The sequence below is a fragment of the Onychostoma macrolepis genome, chromosome 22 (genome assembly GCF_012432095.1).
Source record: "Onychostoma macrolepis isolate SWU-2019 chromosome 22, ASM1243209v1, whole genome shotgun sequence".
In the NCBI taxonomy this organism is placed as follows: domain Eukaryota; kingdom Metazoa; phylum Chordata; class Actinopteri; order Cypriniformes; family Cyprinidae; genus Onychostoma; species Onychostoma macrolepis.
Window position 1 is genome coordinate 7,905,279 of NC_081176.1, and position 6,951 is coordinate 7,912,229.

At 34.8% G+C, this 6,951-nt stretch overlaps 1 protein-coding gene across 1 annotated transcript in view; it reads right to left on the reverse strand.

Moving 5' to 3' along the window:
- timm44 (translocase of inner mitochondrial membrane 44 homolog (yeast)) overlaps positions 1-6,872 on the reverse strand; it is a 12,821-nt gene extending 5,949 nt beyond the window's left edge. The window contains exons 1-8 of the mRNA XM_058760832.1: positions 6,751-6,872; positions 6,104-6,211; positions 5,852-6,025; positions 5,684-5,764; positions 4,079-4,228; positions 3,792-3,928; positions 1,359-1,444; positions 912-1,004 (exon numbers count right to left, since the gene is read on the reverse strand). Coding sequence (XP_058616815.1) covers positions 912-1,004; positions 1,359-1,444; positions 3,792-3,928; positions 4,079-4,228; positions 5,684-5,764; positions 5,852-6,025; positions 6,104-6,211; positions 6,751-6,780 — 859 coding nt within the window. The 5' untranslated portion in view covers positions 6,781-6,872. The remainder of the gene's footprint in view (positions 1-911; positions 1,005-1,358; positions 1,445-3,791; positions 3,929-4,078; positions 4,229-5,683; positions 5,765-5,851; positions 6,026-6,103; positions 6,212-6,750) is intronic.
- Positions 6,873-6,951: the final 79 nt, after the last annotated feature.

Genomic DNA, 6,951 nt, shown 5'->3' on the forward strand with positions numbered 1-6,951 from the left:
CCATATTCATCTATCTATCTATCTATCTATCTATCTATCTATCTATCTATCTATCTATCTATCTATCTATCAATCATCCATATTCATCTATCTATCCATCCATCATCCATATTCATCTATCTATCTATCTATCTATCTATCTATCTATCTATCTATCTATCTATCTAGTCATCCATCCATCCATCTATCCATCTATCTAGTCATCCATCCATCCATCCATCCATCCATCCATCCATCCATCTATCCATCTATCTATCTATCCATCCATATTCATCTATCTATCATCCATATTCATCTATCTATCTATCTATCTATCTATCTATCTATCTATCTTCTATCTATCTATCCATCTATCTATCCATCTATCTAGTCATCCATCCATATCCATCCATCCATCCATCTCTATCTATCTATCATCCATATTCATCTATCTATCTATCTATCTATCTATCTATCTATCTATCTATCTATCTATCTATCATCCATATTCATCTATCTATCATCCATATCTATCTATCTATCTATCTATCTATCTATCTATCTATCTATCTATCTATCTATCTATCTATCTATCATCCATATTCATCTATCTATCTATCCATCCATCCTATCCATCCATCCATCATCCATATTCATCTATCTATCATCCATATTAATCTATCTATCTATCTATCTATCTAGTTATCCATCCATCCATCCATATCTATCCATCTCCATGCATCCATCCATATCTATCTATCTATCTATCTATCTATCTATCTATCTATCTTCTATCTATCTATCTATCTATCTATCTATCTATCTATCTATCTATCTATCCATCCATCCATCCATCATCCATATTCATCTATCTATCCATCCATCCATCCATCTTTCAGTAAAGCTAAGCAGAAATGCAGTGGTGTTTTTACCGATGATGTCAGTCATTTTGTCAGTGACGGCGCGGGACGCTCTGATGAAGGCGTTGTCACTCTCATCGTACTTCATCTTCATCTCAAAGAACCCTGGGAGGAGGACAGCACATGAAATGACTCAGGATAATAACACGGCACATATTGTGAGTTGTTCTCTCAGTACAACAATCTGACGTTAAAACAAACGTGTCACATCATGCTTCGGGCAACACGCAGCCCTTACTGTGGAAAAGCATTCGATCATGAAGGGAAAACAGTCTCTGAGCCGATGGGCTGCGGCTGCTCGTTACTGAGCTTCATTATCACTGCGCCTAACGAGCCTCTAATTGATGCAGTGAACTCTTCAACACAACTAACATCCAGAGCCGCTCCTGAACATACAGCAGATCCCTGCAGCACAGCGCCATCTATTGATCATACATGAGCATTTTCAGTCAAACTCACTGTTAAAAACAACATTGTTGTCCTTGAAGTCCTTCCACTGCTGATACCATTTAGAGTCCTTGTGCAGCACGACACCCATCGCCTCCCTTTAAAAGACAAAGAAAACACTACATTAAAACATTATTAAAGATGAAATGTTTTAAAATCATTTAGATGCTCTATAGTTCATATTCATGGGTCATTTCTATGTAATCCCAAATTTATTTCAAATATGTTTGTTATTATAAAACATTAATGAAATTTGGGGGGAAAATATAGAAAATAATAACAAAGATTTGTCAATTAATATCTCATAACCTGTAAAAATTTAACACCTATTATTAATTAATATTTTATCTATACATTTTACATTATTAAACAACTAAATATTAATAATTATAACTATCAAATATTATCTATAATATTTTATTTGAACATTTTAATTGTACAGTCATGGCCAAAAATATCGGCACCCTTGGTAAATATGATCAAAGGCGGCTGTGAAAGTTAATCTGCATTGTTAATCCTTTTGATCTTTTATTTAAAAAATGTACAAAAATCAAACCTTTCATTGGATATTAAGAATTTAAAATGGGGGGGAAATATTATGAAATAAATGTTTTTCTCAAATACATGTTGGACACAATTATTGGCACCCCTACAAATTCTTATGAGTAAAATATCTCTGAAGTATATTCCATTCATATTCACAATTTTGAGTACTCCAGGGTGATTATGAACATGAAATTATCCAGCCATGGCTTCCTGTTTCACAGAAATATTAATAGGAGGGAAAACAAAGCCCAAATTCCCTTAATCATCCATCACAATGAGAAAAAAACAAAGAATATATTTCTGATGTGCAGCAAAAGATAACTGAGCTTCACAAATTAGTGAAGTGCCTTTAAGAAAAGAGCTAGAGCAGTGAAAATTCCCATTTCCACCATCAGGGCAATAATTAAGTATTTCCAATCAACGTGAAATGTTACAAAACTGCCTGGAAGAGGACGTGTGTCTATATCGTCCTGATGCACGGTGAGAAGGAGAGTTTGAGCGGCTAAAGACTCTCGAAGGACCACAGCTGGAGAACTGCAGAAAATAGTTGAGTCTCAGGGTCAGAAAACATTAAAAAAAAGAAAAAAATTGTCAAACAGCACTTACATCACCACATGTTGTTTGGAAGAGTTTCAAGAAAAATTCTCCTCACTCATCCAAAAGCAAACTCCAGCATATTCAGTTATCAGACACGACTGGAACTTCAAATGGGACTGGCTTCTATGGTCAGATGAAACTAAAAAATGAGCTTTTTAGCAGCAAACACTCAAGATGTGTTTGGTGAACACAGGGATAAAAAGTACCCCATGTGTACAATGAAATATACTGCTGTGTTTTTGATGTTGTGGGCCTATATTTCTGCTGGAGGTCCTGGATATCTTGTTTAAACACATGGCATCATGGATTCTATCAAATACCAACAGATAAAAAAATCAATAAGTGACTGACTCTGTTAGAAAGCTTATAATGGGCCATGTTTGGACACAAACCTCAAAAACAACACACAAATGGGTCACTGAGCACAAAACCAAGCTTCTGCTGGCCATTAAAGTCCTCTGACCTGAACCCTGTAGAAAATGAGTGAACTGAAGAGAAGAAGCAGCAACATGGAGCTGGGAATCTAAAGGGTCTGGAGTGACTCTGGATGAAGGAATGGTCTCTGATCTCTTGTCAGGTGTTCTCTAACCTCATCAGGCATTATAGGAGAACATTTAGAGCTGTTAAACTGGCAAATGGAGGTTTCAAAAAGTATTGAATAAAAGGGTGCCGTTAATTATGGCCAATGTGCATTAGAGAAAACATTTATTTCATAACGATATTTCCCCCCATTTAAAATTCTTCTTATCCAATGAAAGATAAATTTTGTGCATTTTTTAAATAATAGATAAAAAGGATTAACAATGCAGATTAATTTTCACAGCCTTCTTTGATCATATTTACCAAGGGTGCCGATATTTTTGGCCATGACTGTATATAGCCTCCACTCAAAAAATGGATGTATTCTGCTATTTAATGTGCACCAATAAACAATATACATTAAAAGTCTATTATTAATATGAATTAAAATAATTATTAATAAATACACAAATATCATTTTATATTATTTACAATGATTTTATTAGCTAAATATTAATTGTAACTATCATCTACAATAAATATATCAATAGTATTTTAAGTAGAAAAACTGGACATTGACACTGAACTATACATTATGCAGGCCAACAAACAAAAAATACACAATTCTTTAAAACTATATAAATGTATAATTCAATTAAAAAATTTAATGGAAATAAAAATGATTTTTTTTCCATTTAATATGCAACAAAATACATTCTTCATAAAAAACAAAAACAAAAAAAAACATCTCATCATAACATTAGTCCTTGAGAAGTGACCTACTCGTTGGCCTCGAAGACTTTGGCTTCTGCGCCTCCCGCCTTCGATGAGAAATCGCTCCTCTTCCTCAGTCTGGTGGGCGGCCGGTACGGGCCGATCTGTCCGAGGTCACCGATCTCTTTCTTGACGCTCTCGACGCCCTGAGGACAACAAGAGTTGAAACTATTGAGCCATTCAGTTCATCCATATGCCACTTTCACAACATACACGCAAGAAAAAGCCAGATAATTCACAGCCTATACCATAAACAGCATTTCTATGATGTGAAAACTCAATATCATGATAGGTACCTGTGATATCGCCCGAAAGGCTCCGGTCTTTCCAAGTTTTCCTCCACCTTTAGACACCGTCTCTGCCGACTGTTTGGCTGTTTTGGCCGCTTCCTCCATGCCTTCTTTGATTTTCTTTCCGATGTCTGAGCGGCCGACCTCTTCCAAACCCTGAGGAGAAACACACAGAATCAGCTCCTAAAATATTTTTTATAAATGTATTACAAATATAATGCTTTGCAGACTGTTAAAATAACACAACATGCATTGAATGACAACAACACTGAGCAGTTATGCAAATCACTTCAGTTTAAGACAATACACCCCAAATGAATAGGGTAAACAATTAACCAAAAAAATATCACCATACTTCCCAGTTTATTGATTAGATTAAGAATTGCAATATTTTTTGGTATTACAAGTTTTCTAAAATATTTTGTTTAGATATACACATGAGGCATTATCTAATTAAATATGACACTAATTTGCAAACATTTCCAGAGCAGAAATCTGTAAAGCCAGATTCAAAATTTTTGTTTCACTTTGTTGACATATTAGAGTTAAAGGTTTTTACAGAAGGGATTTTGGATACATCTTTTATCACTCCAAAAATCAGAAAAATACTGTCAGTAGACAGAAAAAAAATCATGTTTTTAGGAATAAAATGTTGTAAAAAAATAAGAAAAAATAGGTGAATGATATTATTATATATATAAAACAAAAACAGCAAAAATGTTCAGAATACAAATGGGAATAAAACTGTAAAACTTGGTGCATGTAAATGCTGCTGGAGTTGAGAAAAAACTCATTTTGAAGAAATCACCTTTCAAGATAATGTATTGTAATTGAAATCTACAGAGGCAAATAGTGCAGCAATAAACCATGCAAATGATATATAAACAAACCCCACAGTAAAAACCTTCAGAATATAGATAGGAATAACACTGTAAAATTTGGTGCTTGTAAGTGCCACTGAAATGGAGGAAAAACTCATTTTGAGGATAAACAATTCCACTAGTCTGAAAGAAAACGTGTTATGGAAGCAAAACAGATCATATCTCAAAACTGACTGAGGGTTCATACAGTTATATTAATATAGAAAATCCATTAAAAATCAGTTCCCATTAAAAATCAGTTACTATTTTATTTCTTTTTTTATTTCAGCTAGTTGCCGAGGCAAATTTATGTACTGAAACTGAAATAAAAATGAATAAAAACTATAGTCATATATATATATATATATATATATATAAATACTGAAATTACAAATACACACAAAGTTACAATTCTAAACATAAAAACTAAACTTTAAAATATTAATAAAATCTATAATAGCATCTCAGTGAATTGACACTGAATTGACCAATGCATGAAAAAACAACAATGGTTTTGCCTTAAATAATACATGTGTTTTCCACATAAAATCAGAACAAAATACAACAGATTATTTTGCATCGTAATCCTTCGCTGAACATGGCAATACTGCAGCGCAAACACGCTGCAGAAACATAACGTTCAGCACTTATGCAAATCTCTGCACGTTTAATGAATATATAAATATAAATGAAAAAAATTGCACGTCAAGATGTGCTGGGACGGCCAAAAATCAGCGTTAATTCAACTCACCTCCTTCACCGTCTCTGATATCGTCCCGAGTGTTTTCTTCAACACTTCAGAAGTTTTAACTGTTTCAGACTCTATGGTTTTCTGGAAGACACCAACAAAAACACAAGTTCACAATAGAGAAATAACACGTTTGGCTATTTTAGAATCACGTTAGACATAAAATCGTACATATTTCCTCCTGGCTTGTTTGAGGGCTTCCGATTCCTCTAGTTTTTTGGCCTCCTCGCGAAACTTCTTGATGTTCTCCTTCATCTCCTTGTTCTTGTTCAGTTCCTGCTTGAGATTGTCCACAAACTCTCCAAGGAAGCCTTTCCGACCACCACCGGAGGACATAAACCTTGCCTGCGGATGATATACATGTAAAAAAAATGCTGTAAAATCACAATTTTCACCAAAAAACGAATGATGTGCAACACTCACCTGCGCTGTAGCAGCTGCTGGGCCACATATCCTGTAAACATGAGCTCTGTCGTATAATGACGCATACTGACGAGCGACTAAAAATGCAGAACTTCTCCTGACACACAGCTGAGGAGAAAAACATGCATAATAATACAGTATTTCCATAATTATGAATGGAAAAACACCATCTAATGACAAGCTTGCCACAGATAAACATGCTCAGGTACTGATGTCACTGTCAAACAAGATTTTATACATGAATTACTCATATATGATAAAACTCAGACGCTTCTCCAAAAGATACCATGGTATTTCCATGGTACATTTCCAAAAAGCATGGTAAAACCATGGTACTTTATGGTTAAGAGGTCTAAACACAATAATCAATTTTTGTCTAGCATTTTTTGTGTGATTTGTACATACGTAATGTGATTTAAGAGCTTCGTTTGTTATGTTATTATGATTTTTAATGTTACATCAAGGCCAGAATCATGTTTCATAAGCATGACTGATCAATCTATCCACATTTCTGCATTAAAAAAGCGCGGTTCTGGTGAACCAAGCGCGAGCTCGTGCTGCTTTAATCGCGGACATTGTGTTTATTATACCGATATCAATAGCGCTGTTGATGAGCGCTTAATAAACAGTTTAAATGAGAAACTCACCTGGTAACACTGACACAAGGAGGCCGCCATCTTGGAAGCGCTGCGAGTGACCTGTTTGGCTGGTGACCTTGCGACGCAATTCCGGGGGAGGAGCTACGTCCTTGGGCAGCCAATGAACAGACTCCTCTTCTCTGACGTCTCGCTAAGTATGTTTTTAATATATTATATGGAATATATATATCTATATCTATATCTCTATAT